We start from the raw sequence: 19,496 nt of genomic DNA, 5'->3' as shown, positions 1-19,496 counted from the left end.
TGTGAGGCCCCCGTTTCGAGGATCAGCAAGGCGGAGGTGTTGTTGCCTACCTTCACCACTTTGGGTCGGCCCGTCAGGAAGTCCAGGACCCAGTTGCACAGGGAGGGGTTCAGACCCAGGGCCCTGAGCTTAGTGATGAGCTTGGAGGGCACTATGGTGTTGAAGGCTTAAGAGCATCTGCTAAATGTCGGAAATGTATAGGGCAGCGCAATTGCGATTGATTCCTCTGTGGATTTGTTTGGGCGGTATGTGAATTGTAGTGTGTTGGGGTTCGTTTCCTTGTTCCTTGTCAATCGTTGGCTCATTGGTGAAATTAGCATTATGGAAATATCTTTAATTAAATCATTCAAAACCTTTATTATTGCAATTGCAGACAGAAGTTGGCACCAGGAACATAGCACGCATGTTTCCGAGTAAGTTCTGCATCAAAGAAAAGGTCCCAAGTTATTTTATCAAACCGAAGTCCAGCCCTAGTGACGTCACTGCCTACGTCATTATCTTTTACTCATGAGACGAAAACCGTGCCTACTCAACACTAAAACTCTTGTTTATATAGCTATCTAAAAGCTTAGCAGTAAATGTCCAAGTTGATTTATAGTGGAATGTCTGACTAATCTCTTATCTCTTACACTCCCCTGCAGAGTTCTGTCTTCACAGTCACACATTTCTCAGAGGGGTCTCTTTATAAGAGGCAAAGAGACCAGAAAACAACTGTGGAACAATACTAAACCTCTATAATGAATATATGTTGTGTAGTCTAGGACCCTATAAATGTAAGGAGGGAGGGGTCTTATAATGTAAGGAGGGTGGGGTCGTATAACCCCTCCCCTTCTATTAATACAACATAAGCAAAATCTATTATTATAATACATCAAACATTTGGTACAGCCCCTATCATGACCCCTAGGTGAACCCCCTTCAAGTGGGTCTAGGTTGTCGGGTAAGGTTGAGGTGATACGGTCCCTAACTAGCCTCTCAAAGCACTTCATGATGACAGAAGTGAGTGCTACGTGGCAATAGTAATTTAGTTCAGTTACCTTCGCTTTCTTGGGTACAGGAACAATGGTGGTGATCTTGAAGCGAGTGGGGACAAAAGACTGGGATACAATAGATAACGAATAGCCTACAAAACAGAAACACAACTGTTTTGAAATAATCTTACAACCTTAATTTGATAGGATCCTGACAATTTTGCAGGCAGAATTTTTTTTTTTTTTTCCAGTCAATGTCGGAGCCTAAACTATAGCCTATCATATTTAGGAAGTTAATTTCCATGGAAAAACAACTGCACATGCTCCTCCACCCATGCATGTAGCCTACAGGCTATTTAATTGACTCCACGCATAGACACATTTGATCTTGCACGATCAACACAAGAGAGCAGAGGTAGTCCACTGAACATGAAGCAGAGTTATCCTTCTAGAGTTTGTGAATGGTGCGAAAGGTGCTTTTAAAACCCATTACAGTCCTGTCTTAGCAAGGGGTTCAGGGGGGCGTGTTCAACTAAGCTATATGGAATTGTTTAAGGTCATATCAAGGATCATTTAGCTATTTGATTTAAAATTTGAAGACCCCTTAAAGTATATATTTTTTCATGAATATAAAAAAAATAATGTTTTACTAAAATGTGGCCTTACTGTTATTGGCCATACAAACGCATTGAATAATAGATTCACTAAATGGAACAAAAGATAGTACCCCCCCAAAAATCTGAAGGAAGTTTGTTCTAAAGTAACTGTCCTATATCTGATAGATCTTTGAAAGATCCTGATTTTTTTAACATGTATTGAACCCCTTTTTTTGCACTAAACAGTCTCCATATATACTGTACCTCCATTCATTTTTTCAACTGGCACCAGGGAACATTCAGACATTATTGTGGGGCGTCCAAGAGCAAAACAGAGAACACCACCGTGTCCGTGAGAGTCTCATAATAGTTTGTAGATGCATCCAGTGCAAAACCCCAGATATCTCTATCTTAAACTGACATATTTTTATGAGGATGTATTTATTATGCTGGACAAAAATAGTGTACTATATGAGGAATAGAGTGCCGTTTGGGATGCAAACAGATTGTTCTAGAAGGTTCCTGATCTGACCTGAACATAGACGGGACAGGAGCCCCAGACTGACTGGAGGTGCACTGAAAGGCTGAGAAAAATCAATACACACGTATGGATGCATGACACACACACACACGCAGGTGGTGTTTCAGGGATCTGGGAAGTGGTTTACACTTGTGAGTGAACATAACCTAACTGTAACTGGGTTTAGAGTTTTGTAAAAAACATCTCTTGGAGGATTGTTTTTTTTCTGTATTACAAACGGTGAATGACGCGAGCTGTGACAGTGTATTTTATTCTGTTCTAAATTACCACTCAATGGGTAATGAGCATTCAGAACCCAGCAAGCGCTCAGCTCAGCTCCTTTGCAAAGCATGGGCGCAAAAAAGCAATTTAACTAAAACCCTTGCTTCACTTTTTTCCACTGTAGCATTAAATATAAGCCAGTTGCCTGATTCTGTCACAGCACAAACCATTTATAGCGGTATGAATAAAACATTTAGGCACCTTTTCTGAGAGGTTGGCATTTTGCTCTACAAATTAAAGGTCCCGAACAGTCATTCTGATTCCCTTGTAAAACAGACTTTTGACGGACTAAACTATCACCCATAATTTTTGTTTTGGATAGTAATGCTCAAAATTTGTTTTTTCATCGCTAGCTACCTGGAAGTTTGAAAAGACAGGCTGAGTGGGCTGGGAGTTTATATTCATGAGCTCGCCTTGACTGACTGCTCTTTAAAATGCCTATGTCAAGCAACTTAGATGCAGTGTTGCAGTACAATCATCTTGAACCAATTTGGTGATACACAAACCGACTCAAACGACATTGAAATTGCATCAATGATGTCCCCCAAAAATGTATAGTTCTCCCGTTTGGCATGTTGTTGATGATGCGGTTCAGAGCAGCACTGACGGATGTGTTGACTTGACAACTAACTACGAGCCATTAACTAGCTAACACCAGACGCAGATAAAAGGGGAAACATATACTGTAGGTATCTTTGCCATAGATGAATAGGGTAAACTTTTAATTATATTTTCTGACACCCTACAGTACAATTTTGGCACCAGTAGAGCAGCTATTTAGCTATATAAACCACGCCCTTCTGCAAACACACCTTCTCCGATGTTGGTTACAAGGTGGTACTTATTTAAATTAGGTAAGAGAATATCATGTTACCATTGGTGTATTAAAATGAGAGCGTTAGGGTGATCTCACCCTATCTCTTAATAATCTTGCCTCCTTAATCCAAGTGTTTGACACAGAGGGGACCAGTTACTTTATGATGAAAGTTTATCAATGTAGAAGCACCAGTCATTTTTTCTAATTTGGTCATTATACTTTGATCTGGTTTCATGCAAGTTCATTAAAAATAAATATTTGGACTGTTCATTACCTTTACGGCTGTAATATGTAACTTTCTAGGCCACCCAAACAAATTCACATAGAAATGTTTCTTATAGATATGTAATTCTCATTCTCCAGTCTTCATTGAAAGCAAGTCTAAGAAGCGGTAGATCTGTTCTATGTGCGCTATTTCTATGCTTCCGGTTATTTAAGTTTAGTTTTGCAACTTTTACATCCGGTTTTGTACACCAGCTTCAAACAGCTGACAATACAATATATTTCATTTTATAGAAAATATATTTCACAGCGGTTTAGATGGTACAATGATTATCTACACTGTACTTGCTTGTTTTGTCACATAAACTGAAATAAGGCGGAGCGATTTCTGCATAGTGCATCTTTAAATACATTCCTCCTGAAAGTAACCTGAATGAAAACCCAACTGATGGTTAAATTAACCCATATCAGTTCAAAGGCGTGGCCTATTGGTGGCGTGGCTTTCGGATAGTTATTGCTGGCTAACCATGAGAGTAAATGTCATTCATGTTCATAATTTTGAGTTTGTACACTGCAAATAAAATGTAAAGTCAATAGTTTTGCACATTGCTTTACATGAGGTATTGTCGCTACCGTCTTGCCTTTTGTGCTTTTATCTGTGCCAAATAATGTTTGTACTGTGTTGTCATGTGTTTCTGCAATGCTATGTTGTTGTCTTAAGTCTCTCGTTATGTAGTGTTGTGTTGTTTCTCTTGTCGTGTATTTTCATTCAATTTATTTTAATTCCCAGCCCCTGTCCCCACAGGAGGCCTTTTGGTAAGCCATCATTGTAAATAAGAATTTGTTCTTAACTAACTTGCCTAGTTTAATAAATACAATGAATAAAACATTACATAGTTCTATATACATTTTACATCATTTGAATATTATTTAAGTGGTAACTATTGCAAAATGCATAGGCACTTAAGGACCTCATACTCTTATGTAAACTTTATTAATTGTCCAACATCAGTACCCAACATGTGTGAACAATAGAACGGAACAGGTTAACCGGAATGACATTTACTCTCACGGGTGGCCAAAACTAACTAGCGGAAAGCCACACCCCTACTAAGCCATGCCTACAGTCTTCTGATCTGACCTGGTGGTTCATAGCTCAATAACCCAACATCAATTTAAAGAAAACAATGGGTTGTATGTGACCCAACTGGATAGGGGAAAATAACCCAACATGTGTTCTGCCTAATACTTACGCAAATTGGGTTGTTTTAATCCAGCATTTTTTGGGGTGTAGAGAGAGTAGGAGCATATGGGCGTGGAAATGCAATTGAAGGCTTGTTTTAGAATGGGCATTGTCATACAGCAGAATAGCATACTACTACTAGCTAGTGTAACAACATCAGGGCACCGTGTGGCTTTCCCTGAGTGACATGAACACATCCAAACCTCCCACTGGGCCTGTGGGTGTCTTCCTGTCTGCGTCTCAAATAGCACACTATTTGTTATATAGTTCACTATATAAGAAAATGGTGTCATTTGAGACGCAGCCGCCCATCTCTACTGTACATATCTGCACAAGGCCTGTCCCCTACCTTGTATTTCTCTCTCTCTCACTTACACAGACCTGTAATTTCCCAAATGCATGGGTCCTCAGAGAAGTGTCACTGGGGATTATACTACACACCACAAGTGGATTAGGGACACAGTTTGACAGACTGGCTTCCACACTCACTCATTCAAATTCTGAAGAAATTCTGTAATGTGTGCATAGATGGATCCCACTACCACGTGTGTGTGTGTGCGTGTGCACATATGTTCATAGGCTGTTCACTCTGCTACCATACGGCAATTGGTAGTGGAGCATTGGCTCTCGGACCAACAAGCTCCGAGACAGCTTGTACCCCAAGCCAGAACACTGCTAAATAGTTAATTAAATGGTAACCTGGACTATCTGCATTGACCCTATCTTGCACTGACTCTATGCACACCCCTTACGGAAAAAAACAAATGTGAAATTTCCATGTGGTTTCGGAACACTTCACATGTGATGATAAATCACATAACGATTCACAGGTGATGCCCTGCAAACAAAAATCTATCGTAAGAATGTCAAGAAGTCTTTTCAAATATTTGACATACATGATCACATTTTGTATGTTTATTTATACAGTAATTATTCATATTATTCATTATTATGTCCTCAGCAGGGATTTGAACTCACAACCTCTTGGTTCACAGCATTCTGATCTTCCTGCTATGCCACCATGGCTGTGTAAATAACAGGTTTTACTTTGAAGTCCAAAGTGTAGGAATCCAAGAAAATCTCAGCTATGTTAAAAATACTCTCAAGAGAAACCATTATATTTTTCATAGTGATTCAGTGTAACATTAAAACAAAATAATATGCCCCACCAACATTAAACAACTATACAGTAAGCACTCAAATTGCTGAAATAGTCAATTAAATCAATGATGAGAGAATAGTCAGATTAACTGATAACTAAAACAGCAGTGCAGATGGCACACTTTTGCTAAATTCAGAGATGTATTATAGGCAATGAATCTGTAAGGGACTTATTCATATTAAAACAACCAAACTATTTTATTACTTCCCTTACAGACAAAAAACAATGTGACATGTGAAATAGATGTTTACGGTAGACATTCACGTGACAATCTAATTTGCACTTTCACATGTCTAAAATGTTCAAATTCTGAGACATGTAGTTTCATGGTATCACATGTTAAAATGTTGCATCCCCATGTGTTCACAGTTATGTCATATGAGATTACATTTTACTTGTGCTCAAATGTTTTCAAATGTGTAGTGTCATATTATCACATGTAGTTACATGTTATCATAACTTCACATAAGGGACTATATACAGTGCATTCTGAAAGTATTCAGGACCCTTCACTATTTCCACATTTTGTTACAGCCTTATTCCGAAATGGATTAAATCAAACATTTTCCTCATCAATCTACACACATTACCCCATAATGATGAAGTGAAAACAGGTTTTAAGAAATGTTTGCAAAAAAAATGAAATACCTTATTTACGTAAGTATTCAGACCCTTTGCTATGAGACACGAAATTGAGCTCAAGTGCATCCTGTTTCCATTGATCATCCTTGAGATGTTTCTACAACTTGATTTGAGTTTAAATGTGGTATATTCAATTGATTGGACAAGATTTGGAAAGGCACAAACCTGTCTATATGAGGTCCACAGCTGACAGTGCATGTCAGAGCAAAAACCAAACCATGAGGTCGAAGGAATTGTCCGTGGAGCTCTAAGACAGGATTGTGTCGAGACACAGATCTGGGGAAAGGTACAAAAAAATGTCTGCAGCATTGAAAGTCACCAAAAACACAGTGGACTCCATCATTCTTAAATGGAAGAAATTTGGAACCACCAAGACTCTGCCTAGTGCTGAGCAATCGGGGGAGAAGGGTCTTGTTCAGGGAGGTCACCAAGACCCACGATGGTCACTCTGAAAGAGATCCAGAGTTCCTCTGTGGAGATGGGAGAAACTTCCAGAAGGACAACCATCTCTGCAGCACTCCACCAATCAGGCCTTTATGGTAGAATGGCCGGACAGAAGCCACTCCTCAGTAAAAGGCACATAACAGCACGCTTGGAGTTAGTCAAAAGGCACCTAAAGGACTCTCAGAGCATGATAAACAAGATTCTCTGGTCTGATGAAACCAAGATTGAACTGTTTGCCCTGAACGCCAAGCATCACGTTTGGAGGAAACATGGCACCATCCCTACGGTGATGCATGGTGATGGCAGCATTTTATGGGTATGCCTGTCATCGACAAGGACTAGGGAGTTTTTTTTATAAAAAGAAAGGAATAGAGCTAAGCACAGGCAAAATCGTAGAGGAAAACCTGGTTCAGTCTGCTTTCCAACAGACACTGGGAGACAAATTCATATTTCAGCAGGACAATAAAATTAAACACAAGGCCAAATATACACAGGAGTTGCTTACCAAGATGACATGGAATGTTCATGAGTGGACTAGTTACAGTTTTGACTTAAATAGGCTTGAAAATCTAGCAATGATCAACAACCAACTTGACAGAGCTTGAAGAATTTTAAAGAGAATAATGTGCAAATATTGTACAATCCAGGTGAGCACAGCTCTTAGAGACTTACCCAGAAATACTCACAGCTGTAATCACTGCCAAAAATGATTCTAATATGTATTGACTCAGGGGTGTGAATACTTATCTACATTTATTATTTCTGTATTTCATTTTCAAAACATTTGCAACAATTTCTAAAATCATATTTTCACTTTGTCATTATGGGGTATGTATGGGTGAGAGAAAAACATATACTATTTAATCTATTTTGAATTCAAGCTATAACAACAAAATGTTGAATAAGTCAAGGGCTATGAATACTTTCTGAAGCCACTACACACACACTTTCACACTCATCATATGCTTCTGCTAATCTGTACTTCATTCTTGCTCTTATCTATCTATTATCTATCCTGATGCCTAATCACTTTACGCTGCCTTTATGTACATATCTACTTCAAATACCTCGTACCCCTCCACACTGATCTGGTACTTGTACTTCCTGTATATAGCTTAATTCTTGTGTATATTATTCCTCTTGTGTTACTATTTTAAATGTGTATTGTTTATTGCATCATCGGGAAGGGCTCGTAAGCAAGCATTTCACAGTAAAGTCTACACTCGTTGTATTTGGCGCATCTGACTAATACAATTTGATTTGTGTCTGTGTATGTGTGTGTGGCTAAGAGATACACATGAGCGCCCACAGAGTAATTCTGAATCCTCACCATGTGGTCGGGTTGGGTTGCATTATGTTTCTCCCATTTTTACTAAACCAGTGAATGAAATGCAGTGCAATTAGTGTTCTACTGTATGAATAATATTACTTCACCTGCTCGTATTGGACTGTACTGTATACACCGTGTATACCAAACATTAGGAACACCTTCCTAATATTGAGTTGCAACCCACCCTTCCCTTTTGCCCTCAGAACAGCCTCAATTCGTCGGGGCATGAACTCTTCAAGGTGTCGAAGGCGTTCCACAGGGCTGGATGTCATTTGGGTGGTGGATCATTCTCGATACACACGGGAAACTGTTGAGTGTGAAAAATCCAGCAGCGTTGCAGTTCTTGACACAAACCGGTGCACGTATCACCTACTACTATACCCTGTTCAAAGGCACTTAAATCTTTTGTCTTGCCCATTCACCCTCTGAATGGTACACATGCACAATCCATGTCTCAATTGTCTCAAGGCTTAAACATCCTTCATAAACCGGTCTCCTCCCCTTCACCTACACGGATTGAAGTGGATTTAACAAGTGACATCAATAAGGGATCATAGCTTTCACCTGGATTCATCTGGTCAATCTATGTCATGGAAAGAGCAGGTGTTCTTAATGTTTTATATACTCAGTGTATAATGTCCTAATAGTTGGTTGCACTGGTGATAAGATGTTACACTTCATTAAAAACAATATTGTACAGTATTTATTCTAATGATTTTCAACAGTATTTATTTTAAGCAATCTAAAACACACAAAAAAAACAGCATGGGCACGGTTTGACATTAAAAACAAACCTACCAATTTCTTCAGGGGAAACCTCCTCCCGCTCCTCCATTGCTGCTTGCTAGTGTCTGCAATTTTTGTCAAGCGCAGTGATGAGAACAATATAGTGTTTGAATGTGAAAGATTAATCCTCCTCTCTTGGCTTAATTAAGGGTCATTCAGTCTCTTGGCCACATTAAGACATGGCACAGCAATCCCGCAGCCTCATAATTAAATGTTGCCCAGTTTCTCTCCAGCCATCAAGACACTTCATCATCTCTCTTCGTCCAAATGTGGTGTGTCAAATGAATTCCTTAAAGTACAGTATAATATACTGTACATAAGTCCAGTGTTCAAGCTGTTTTATGAATTATTACTTCAAATTAATTACAATATGAATTAAATAGATATCCTTCACAAAAAAATAGAATTAACTATGTTAAAAAGCAGTTTTTCTTTGTGCCGCTTCTTGACCTGTTACGACAGACCAGAATGGTTTGGGCTCATTCAATAAGACGCTCACAAACACTTGGATATTAACTGGGGGCACGGGGGCAGACTCCCGGCTGCACCAACTCAAATTCTATGGATGGATTGAATTCAGGATTTGTAAATTATTGATGGAACTACTATGGCACTTTACTATTACAGCAACAAATGCAGGCTGATTATTTCACAAGTGTGAGTTGTTTTTGTCCTATGTTCCTGATATTTTTGTTGTTAGCTACTTAACTAGCTAGTTAGCTAGTCATGAAGCAAGCTAGCTAGCTAGCCTACATCAGTCAACAACAGCCAACTAGGTTTCCTCTTGACATGAAATGTTTAGCAACAAACTACAGGATTTAAATTAGAATGGTGAGATGGTTGTTGTGTGGAGGATCTGCTTTGACTTGCTTTCTTGTTGGCCCGCCACCTAGCTAATGATAGCTCATGTTAGCATGCTAATGTTAGCTAACTGCTTCTAAAGAGCCTCTTACAAACCACAAATCTTACAAACCACATACTTTCAAATAGAAGTGACTGGCAAGACAGTTGTTGCATAGGCTTTGTCCTTTTGCTAAAAACAGCTGTGGATAGCTTGGCTTGCTAGCTAGTTTGCACTTGGGCAGTGAGCTAGTTTCTCCCCTAGTCTCGAAATAGATTGTTCTCCCCAACGGAGAATTAGGAAAAAAGGAAAAAGCTGCTGGACAAATCACATAATGATGTCATTATCCAAGCAAATTTGTTTGAGATGGGGTTTTTGAAGTGTTTTTTTTTCCCTAATGTGTATGCTTTGGCCACAAATACTGTATGAATATAGGATGAGTCAACAACATTATTTGGCTATGAGTTAACAGAATATTAACTTTTAAAAGTGAGATTTTCACTGGACATAGACTTTAATAATGTGTATGTTTGTTCTTAGGGTCCCAAACAGGGTAAGGATTACCTATTTTTGTTTGTTTTCATCACCAGGCATGCGTCCGAAAGGGCATCCTATTGCCTATAGAATGCACTACCTTTGACCAGGGCCCTGTTGAAAAGTTGTCCACTATGAAGGGAATCGGGTGTCATTTGGGACACACACCATCACAACTCCCTCTACTGTAGAATATGAGGGATGGAGAGACTTGACCAATATAAACTCAGCATGATAGAGACAGCAAGCCAATCAGAGTCTTCAAATGATAAGCAGCAGCTGTATTAAATGTTAATATAATCCATGAAAGTTATTATTCTCTCATGTAATTAGTGGCAACTGATACACTGCCATTATACAATGTTGCCATTTCAATAAGGATGTTCTCTACGCTAATATCCTTGTACTACTCCAGTTAGTCAGCTGTAATAATACAGACAGAACCACAGAAAAAGGCTGAGAGAATGTTTTGGTGGCACCTTGGGAGTTTTGTGGTTCACTCATGCATTTTATAACCTTAGCATCAGCATGTTTCATCAATAAATAACACCTATAAGGATTCGTTTTTTCCTGCTCTGTCAAAACCACTACCCAGGCAGCCTTCTGTAGCACACTGTTGTCATCACGGTGATTAAAACAAGCTTAGTGGTGATGGTGAGTAATAACATTAAGAAGGATAGAGGGATTTAGTGTTGTCTTTCCACCCCTCTATGTTGTCTCTCTGGACTGCTTTCTTTTTTGTATGTATTTTTCTATTCCACATCATGCTCCCTCCTATGTATTGAAATACAGACATATGCGCATGCAGTCAGAGGGAGAGGAGTGATCTGCCTCCCTCGTTCTTTCTGAGTGCGGTCGAAGGGATTAGCTTCTGCCCGAGTGCCTAGAATAATGATCACTGCAGCGGAGAAACACATTTCCACATTTCAGGAGATAAGGGGGGCAGGCAATCTGCAAGCAGAGGACTTATTAACCAGTTTCCTGTGGCCCTTTGTGTAACTAACAGAAAAGTCATCACAGCGCCCGCAGACCATACTTGCTGGGTTGATCTTGTCCTCCGAGCACGAGGATAGGACCACCAGTCATCTCTAGTCCCTGCCTCTCAGTCTTTGTGACACCCATCTGTCTGTGACAGTCTGAGCCCATAGCTGGTATGACATGGAGCTCTGACCAGAGGTTGAGCCACAGGTCTCAGAGTGGTGTGGCAGAATAAAGTCTGGGGCCTGTAGGTTTGATATGGGCCATGATGGGACCAGAGTTTTTCTAATCAGGTCACGTTTTAAAAGATCTGATGGAAAAACTCCTGGCCTTGGGAACGATGAAAACCTTGTCAATCTGCAGCAACAGTGCACTTGGTCATATGAATTATATTTTAAATAAGGACTAGGGGGGTTTCCTATACACATAAACAGAGAAAGCAACATGATTGGACAATAAAACTCACAGGGCTGACCCTGCTTTATGCAGGTTTGTAATCATGTAGTCCTGCCCTATGCAACTGTAGGCCTAATATAACATTAACTCACAGTCTATGTTAGCTATTGTGTTTATTGATTAATTTCAGTTAATGATTTTCTATCAAAAAAGTCTGTTGTCTAGTCAGCCCAAGTAAGAAATATAAACCAAATTTGATCCTAATCACATTTTCTTACAAACTAATGGGCTACAAATGCACAATGTTACTCCTTTGTTACACTGGCCAGAGGGACAGGGCGCATAGTAGGCTAGACTATGCAGGTACTTTTGTTAGTAGCCTACAGTTGATCAGACAAAAAAATTGTCTCGTTTCCATGCAATGAAACATGTCGGATCGCTAATGCTTAGGTGTATATACTGCTACGAAGCAAATCGGTCAAAAAAACAGCCCTTTGCCCCTCTTTTTTTGCCAATATATTTGATTAAATTAAATAAAAGGTGATTTAAAAGTGCTGTGGCAAATGCTGCCTCGCCACACGTTTTCAAGCGCCCCTGGCTCAGACTTACTGCTACAAAAGGCCCACAGTCACAGTAGATATCGTGTACATAAATAAGCGACTTTATTCCGTTATCCTTGATAGTTTTTTTATGTAGGCTATATGTATTTTATAAACTGTCTAATAAATTCAATTCAATCCACACTAACTATGTAATCAAGAGCCATTCCAACATGGACTCAGGGGTCGACGTTACGTAGTATATGAAAATCAAGGACATTCAAAATAGTATGATAAGGTCGGAAGTTTACATACACCTTAGCCAAATACATTTAAACTCAATTCTTCACAATTCCTGACATTTAATCCTAGTAAAAATACCCTGTTTTAGGTCAGTTAGGATCACCACTTTATTTTAAGAATGTGAAATGTCAGAATAACAGTAGTGAGAATGATTTATTTCAGCTTTTATTTCTTTCATCACATTCCCAGTGGGTCAGAAGTTTACATACACTCAATTAGTATTTGGTAGCATTGCCTTTAAATTGTTTAACTTGGGTCAAACGTTTAAGGGTAGCCTTCCACAAGCTGCCCACAATAAGTTGGGTGCCTTTTGGCCCATTCCTCCTGACAGAGCTGGTGTAACTGAGTCAGGTTTGTAGGCCTCCTTGCTCGCACATGCTTTTTCAGTTCTGCCCACAAAATGTCAATAGGATTGAGGTCAGGGCTTTGTGTTGGCCACTCCAATACCTTGACTTTGTTGTCCTTATGCCATTTTGCCACAACTTTGGAACTATGCTTGGGGTCATTGTCCATTTGGAAGACCCATTTGCAACCAAGCTTTAACTTCCTGACTGATGTCTTGAGATGTTGCTTCAATATATCAACATCATTTTCCTACCTCATGATTCCATCTATTTTGTGAAGTGCACCAGTCCCTCCTGCAGCAAAGCACCCCTGCAACATGAGGCTGCCACCCTCGTGCTTCACGGTTGGGATGGTGTTCTTCGGCTTGCAAGCTTCCCCCTTTTTCCTCCAAACATAACGATGGTCATTATGGCCAAACAGTTTATTTTTGTTTCATCAATCCAGAAGACATGTCTCCAAAAAGTATGATCTTTGTCCCCATGTGCAGTTGCAAACCGTAGTCTGGCTTTTTTATGGCGGTTTTGGAGCAGTGACTTCTCCCTTGCTGAGCGGCCTTTCAGGTTATGTTGATATAGGACTCGTTTTACTGTGGATATAGATACTTTTGTACCTGTTTCCTCCAGCATCTTCACAAGTGTAACGTCCTGACCAGAGTTCTTATGTGTTTTGCTTGTTTAGTGTTGGTCAGGACGTGAGCTGGGTGGGAATTCTATGTTGTGTGTCTAGTTAGTCTGTTTCTGTGTCCAGCCTAATATGGTTCTCAATCAGAGACAGCTGTCAATCGTTGTCCCTGATTGAGTATCATATATAGGTGGCTTGTTTTGTGTTGGGGATTGTGGGTGGTTGTTTCCTGTCTTTGTGTTTTGTCTGCACCAGCTAGGACTGTGACGGTTAGTTTGTTTTGTCATTTTGTATAGTGTCTTGTTTTGTGTTAATTTAATAATGGAAAATTACCACGCTGCACATTGGTCCTCAGATCCTTCTCGCCTCTCCTCGTCTGAGGAGGAGGACGACTTAGACTGCCGTTACAACAAGGTCCTTTGCTGATGTTCTGGGATTGATTTGCACTTTTCATACCAAAGTACGTTCATCACTAGGAGACAGAATGCGTCTCCTTCCTGAGCGGAATGACGGCTGCGTGGTCCCATGGTGTTTATACTTGCGTACTATTGTTTGTACAGACAAACGTGGTACCTTCAGGCATTTGGAAATTGCTCCCAAGATGAACCAGATATGTGGAGGTCTATAATATTTTGATTGATTTCTTTTGATTCTCCCATGATGTCAAGCGAAGAGGCACTGAGTTTGAAGGTAGGCCTTGAAATACATCCACAGGTACACCTCCAATTGACTCAAATTATGTCAAAATAGCCTATCAGGAAGCTTCTAAAGCCATGACATCATTTTCTGGAATTTTCCAAGCTGTTTAAATGCACAGTCAACTTAGTGTATGTAAACTTCTGACCCACTGGTATTGTGATACAGTGAAATATTCTGTCTAAACAACTGTTGGAAAAATTACTTGCCATGTACAAAGTAGATGTCCTAAACAACTTGCCAAACTATAGTTTGTTAACCCCGTTCCGCTAGTGAAACCCCTCGCCAACAGCCAATGAAATTGCAGGGTGCCAAATACAAATCAACAGAAATCTCATAAATCAAATTTCTCAAACATACAAGTACTAGGCACCATTTTAAAGATGTAATTCTCATTAATCCAGCCACAGTGTCTGATTTCAAAAATGCTTTACAGCGAAAGCACCACAAACGATTATGTTAGGTCACCACCAAGTCACAGAAAAACCCAGCCATTTTTCCAGCCAAAGAAAGGAGTCACAAAAAGCACAAATAGAGATAAAATTAATCACTAACCTTTGATGATCTTCATCAGATGACACTCATAGGACTTCATGTTACACAATACATGTATGTTTTGTTCGATAAAGTGCATATTTATATCAAAAAATCTAATTTTACATCGGCATGTTATGTTCAGTAGTTCCAAAACATGGGGTGATTTTGCAGAGAGCCATATCAATTCACAGAAATACTGATTATAAATGTTGATGAAAATTCAAGTGTTATGCATGGAACTTTAGATAACCTTCTCCTTAATGCAACCACTGTGTCAGATTTTTAAGAAACTTTACGGAAAAAGCATACCATGCAATAATCTGAGCATGGAGCTCAGAGCCCAAACCAGCTAAAATAAATATCCGCCATGTTGGAGTCAACATAAGTCAGAAATAGCATTATAAATATTCACTTACCTTTGATGATCTTTGTCAGAATGCACTCCCAGGAATCCCAGTTCCACAATAAATGTTTGATTTGTTCCATAAAGTCCATAATGTATGTCCAAATTCCTCCTTTTGTTAGGGCGTTAGTAAACAAATCGAAACTCGGCGGAAATGTCGGATGAGAATTCCAAAATTGTATATTTCTGGTCGTAGAAACAAATCAAACAATGTATAGAATCAATCTTTAGGATGTTTTTATCATAAATGTTCAATAATGTCCCAACCGGAGATATCCATTGTCTGTAGAAAAGCAATGGAACGAGAGCTACCTCTGGCTGCTGGCAGACCTCTGACTCATTCCCCTCTCATTCAGCCCCCCTTCATAGTAGAAGCATCAAACAACGTTCTAAAAACATTTGACATCTAGTGGAAGCCTTAGGAAGTGCACCATAACCAATATCCCACTGTATATTCAATAGGGTTGAGTTTAAAAACTACAAACCTCAGATTTCCCACTTCCTGTTTGGATTTTTTCTCAGGTTTATGCCTGCCATATGAGTTATTTTATACTCATAGACATCATTCAAACAGAGTGTTTTCTATCCAATACTACTAATAATATGCATATACTAGCATCTGGGTCTGAGTAGGAGGCAGTTTGGGCACGCTTTTCATCCAAACGTGAAAATGCTGCCCCCTATCCATAAGAAGTTTTAACAAGAAATTTGTGGAGTGGTTGAAAAACAAGTTTTAATGACTCCAACCTAAGTGCATGTAAACTTCCGACTTCAACTGTATGTTCTGTTTGGTATGGTAAGTATTCATTTGTGGATGTCCATCATCCATTTCGTATGATATGTTATGCTCGATATGCTCACTTCAAGGCAAGTAACACTGAACCATGCGTGAAAGTACCAGCTGTTCCGGACGACTGTATGATCACGCATTCCGTAGCCGATGTAGTAAGACCTTTAAACAGGAATAACATTCACAAGGCCGCAGGGCTAGTTGGATTACCAGGATGTGTACTCAGAGCATGAGATGTCCAGCTGGAAAGGGTCTTCACTGACATTTTCAACCTCACTGTGGCCCAGTCTGTAAAACCTACATGTTTCAAACAAACCACCATAGTTCCTGTGCCTAAGAACACCAAGGTAACCGGTCTAAAATATTACCACTCTGTATCACTCACATCTGTATCCATGTAATCCTTTGAAAAGCTGGTCATATCAACACCATTATTCCAGAAACCCGGGATCCACTCCAATTTGCATACCTCCCCAACAGATCCACAGATGAAGCAATCTCCATTGCACTTCACACTGCCCTTTCCCACCTGGACAAAAGGAACACCTATGTGAGAATGCTGTTCATTGACTACAGATCAGCTCAGTCCCCTCCTGTACTCCCTTTTCACCCACAACTGCAAGCCCGCGCACAACTCTAACAAAATCATTAGGTTTGGCGACAACATCACTGTGGTAGCCTGATCACCAACGACGATGAGACTATTGGGAGGAGGTCAGAGACCTGGCAGTGTGGTGTTAGGACAACAACTTCTCCCTCAATGTGGGAAAGACAAAGGAGAATATCGAATGCACCCCCATTCACATCGACGGGGCTGTAGTGGAGCGGGTTGAGAGCTTCAAGTTCCTCAGTGTGCACATCACTAAGAACCTATCATGGTCCAAAGTGCACGACAACGTCTCTTCCTCCTCAGGAGGCTGAAAAGATTTGGCATGGGCTTTCAGATCCTCAAAAAGTTATACAGATGCACCATTGAGAGCATCTTGACTGGCTGTATCACTGCTTGGTATGGCAACTGCTCGGCATCTGACCACAAGGCACTACAGAGGGTAGTGCGTACAGCACAGTACATCACTGGGGCCGAACTCCGTTTCATCCAGGAACTCTATACCAGGCGGTGTCAAAGGAACGCACCAAAAATTGTCAAAGACTCCAGCCACCCAAGTCATAGACTGTTCTCTCTGCTACCACATGGCTAGCGATACCGGAGCACCAAGCCTGGGACCAAAAGGCACCTGAACAGGTTCCACTCCCAAGCCGTATGACTGCTGAACAGTTAATCAAATGGCTACCAGGACAATTTACATGACCCCCTTTATGATATGCATGATATGATACGAATTCCAATTTGTTTTGGCTAACGTTAGGTAGGTGGCTCGGTTGCTAACGTTAGCTAGACTAGGAGTTTAGGTTAAGGTTAGGGGAAGGGTTAGCTAATATGCTAAGTACTTGCAAAGTAGCTAAAAAGTAGTAAGTTGTTGCAAATTCTTAATTAGCTAAAATGCTAAAGTTGTCCCCAATGAGAACATTTGGATTGCTAGATGTTAGCATTATATGTCTACCCTTCCAACCCGACCAACCACCCTCCTTTCGTTTTTTTTGCCGTAAGTATCCTTATGTAACCATACCAAACTTAAGAAATTATACTAATTTGAGTGTCCTGGATTTTCATTTAGTGTGTTCCGTCTAGTTTATGAGACCAGCCTGGCCAATTACGGGCCACCTGTGGTACATCCCTTGGGGGAAAAAACATGAATTTCTCATAATCTTATGTGAGGTTATTAATATGATAACGTGACAATTTAGTTATAATTTAATCCGATTATTCTCTCATCATTGATTTAATTGACTTATTTCAGCAATTTCAGGGTTTTCTGTATAGTTGTCTAATGTTGGTGAGGCATATTATTCTGGTTTAATGTTACTCCTGAATCACTATGATAAATATAATAGTTTTTGTTGAGTGTATTCTTAACGAAGCTGAGATGTATTGTACATTGAAGTCCAAAGTGTAGAAATAATGGTGAAAATCTATTATTGGCACAGACATGGTGGCGTAGCAGGAAGATCGGAATATCGTCAATCAAGAGTTTGTGATTTAAAATCTCAGGTGAGGGCATGTTGAATAATAATTACTGCGTAAATGAATATACACAACGTAATCAAGTGTGTCAAATATGTAATTTGAAAACACTGTGACTGTGTGACATTCTTATGACAAAGTTTTGTTTGCAGGGCATCACCTGTGAAATTTCATGTGTCATATCACATGTGAAGTGAACCAAAACCACATTGGTTTCACATTTTGTGCACAACGTGGACATTTCACATGTGAAATCATGTGTTTTTTTTGTAAGGGTTGGTTTGATTTTGTACTATGCTTAATTCAAACAAAGAACAAGCTATTTTCACAATTGAATGTCGCATGCCTTAAAGCCGAACGTGACAGACTAAGATGATCTAAGGGGAGCTTGTTGATTAATCCTACATAAAACACAAGACATTATCATGAGAAGAACTTGGACAGTGTAGACCTCTTTTCTCTACAAAATATACCCACGTGAGATTTGTAGTGCATCCCAAATGTCACTCTATTCCCTACATAGTGCACCACTTTTGACCAGAGCCCTATTGGCCCTGGTCAAAATGATTGAGCTATGTATGGAGTAGGGTGCAATTTGGAACATAGCCTTGGCTTCTACATCATTAGACAGAACAAAAGCACCTGGAATACCAACAAGGCAAGTCACATTAATAATCAAAGCTGTACCTGCCACAATGCATTTCCAACACACAAGACCGCTGCGCAGAAAAACAGAGTATTTGTCAAAAAGGGCTCCCTTTTCCATAAGTGGTGCACTACTTTTGACCATGGCTCATAGGGCTCTGGTCAATGGTAATGCATTATGTAGGGCATAAGGTGCCATTTAGGACACAATTCAGAGCCAAGGAGTCAAATATCCTTGTAATGAAAAAGTGGTTGTTTACAAGCATCTAAATTCAAGCCATGAAGTACTGTGAAGTAAGATAAAACAATACCTTTCCCACATATTGAGCATCTGGTCCAATGTGTTCTTCTAAAACAAAGAATTGGTTCCAGATCCAGCCGCGTTTAGGTCTGTGGTGCACTTCCGTCTCGCCATTGGCCAGTTTGGTCTGGTTCTTTGTGTTGGGCACTTTGGATGTTGGGACATGATGGCTAACCCCATAGCACTTCTGGAGAAAGCAGAGGCAGACCAGTACGGGACAAAGACAGAAGATCGTGGATATCCTCATGGTGTTTCCTCAGTATGTTTGTAAATATATCCCAGTGTTTTTTGTGCTACGTGTGAAAGTCCTCCCACCACCGCCGTCGCCACCACCACCGGCCACGTCTGCAGCCTCACGTGGCTCGCAGTCTCAACAGAAGGACGAGGGTGGCACTAAATCCAAACCGGGGTAGGCCCTGTCCGGGTTACGGTAGATCCTCTAAGGCTCATGGCCTAGCCGTCTGTTGAG

General features: G+C 40.1%; 1 protein-coding gene across 1 annotated transcript in view; it reads right to left on the bottom strand.

The window, feature by feature from the left end:
* LOC120027657 (cadherin-18-like) overlaps window positions 1–19,274 on the bottom strand; it is a 193,055-nt gene extending 173,781 nt beyond the window's left edge. The window contains exon 1 of the mRNA XM_038972651.1: window positions 19,038–19,274. Within this exon, the coding sequence (XP_038828579.1) occupies window positions 19,038–19,274 (237 nt within the window). The remainder of the gene's footprint in view (window positions 1–19,037) is intronic.
* Between the last annotated feature and the right edge of the window lie 222 nt (window positions 19,275–19,496).

The sequence above is a fragment of the Salvelinus namaycush genome, chromosome 33 (genome assembly GCF_016432855.1).
Source record: "Salvelinus namaycush isolate Seneca chromosome 33, SaNama_1.0, whole genome shotgun sequence".
NCBI classification, from domain to species: domain Eukaryota; kingdom Metazoa; phylum Chordata; class Actinopteri; order Salmoniformes; family Salmonidae; genus Salvelinus; species Salvelinus namaycush.
This window is presented reverse-complemented; position numbering and strand designations above follow the sequence as displayed.